This window comes from Trypanosoma theileri, assembly GCF_002087225.1.
Source record: "Trypanosoma theileri isolate Edinburgh chromosome Unknown TM35_Tth_49_V1, whole genome shotgun sequence".
Taxonomy (NCBI): domain Eukaryota; phylum Euglenozoa; class Kinetoplastea; order Trypanosomatida; family Trypanosomatidae; genus Trypanosoma; species Trypanosoma theileri.
Window position 1 is genome coordinate 20,565 of NW_021639891.1, and position 1,144 is coordinate 21,708.

Sequence of the window (1,144 nt, forward strand, 5' to 3'; positions counted from 1 at the left end):
CATCAGTGCTTCCTGGCATTTGTGTCGAATGATCACGCGTACCCTGATATATTCTTTGTGCCCACACTGGAACGATTCGCTGACCCAACTGATGACCACGTTCCTGCTGCTCAGGTGAACCGCGTGAAGTTTGCTGTTAAGAATCTTGAATCTTTGATACGCCACTCTCACTGGACGAGTGGAAACGCATCAGCACTTCCAATTCAATTGGTTTCTGTATTGAAGGTAACAAGAGGGCATGAAGATGAGGTTGAAAAGGCGCCGAACGGACTACTTGATGTGTACACACGGATTTCATGGAGGGATTGTCCTCTTCGCTTTCCTGTTGTTAATAATTGTAGTGGTGATAAACGTTTAAGTGATACAGGATTGAATTGTCTGCCTCCACCACGTCGTCTCTCTGCATTGTCAGGTGATTTGGGTATTAAGTTACAATCGGGATTTCCAGGGGAGGCGTATTGATGAAAAATTATGCTTTGAATATGGTTTTTATTGATTTTTTATTGTTTCGGATAAAAGGTACTGTATTTTAGTACGTGTTGTTGTATATATTTCTTACTCTTCTTATAGGGGGTTTTCGGTAGAACGATATAATTGGTTATTGCAGTGGTAGATCTGTTTAGTACGTTGTATAGTAGTATAAAACGAAATTGTTTTTTTTTTTTCTTACTTATTTTAAAGTGATCGACACCGTTCGAATATCAGTTTTTTTATTGTCCATTGCGATAAAGAAGGGGTCCTATATATATGGTGACCTAATCTTTTGTTTGTGTTGAAGAAATTCTTTTTTTTTCTTGCATTGCTCCAGTTTAGTGATCATAATAATGATGAGTCGGAGTGGTCAAATGACTGAAGAGAATACGACTGACATAAGACGAAGGTGGGAAAGCCCTCTGTTGTGTCTTTGTTTTTTTGATATTTGTCTTGTTTTTCTTCTTTTATATTTTACACGCTTGTGTATTGATTCTGAACGTAGAGGAAGGGGACAACGAATGCGGTAAGAAAAACAAAAAAAAAAAACATGCCTCAGGTTTTGTTTCTTAGTATTATTATGAGGCTCACTGAATACTGTCTTTCCTCCTCCTTTATATTTTTCCTATTCTCGTTTTCCTTATTTCTCTCGTCTGTGTTCTTTTCAGATACG

The 1,144-nt window shown here is 37.8% G+C and overlaps 1 protein-coding gene across 1 annotated transcript; it reads left to right on the forward strand.

The window, feature by feature from the left end:
* On the forward strand, window positions 1-462 carry TM35_000491040 (uncharacterized protein; the record flags this gene model as incomplete). The annotated part of the gene is made up of 1 exon (XM_029030506.1): window positions 1-462. A coding segment is annotated over one exon (462 nt), but the record flags the coding sequence as incomplete, so codon positions are not given.
* Window positions 463-1,144: the final 682 nt, after the last annotated feature.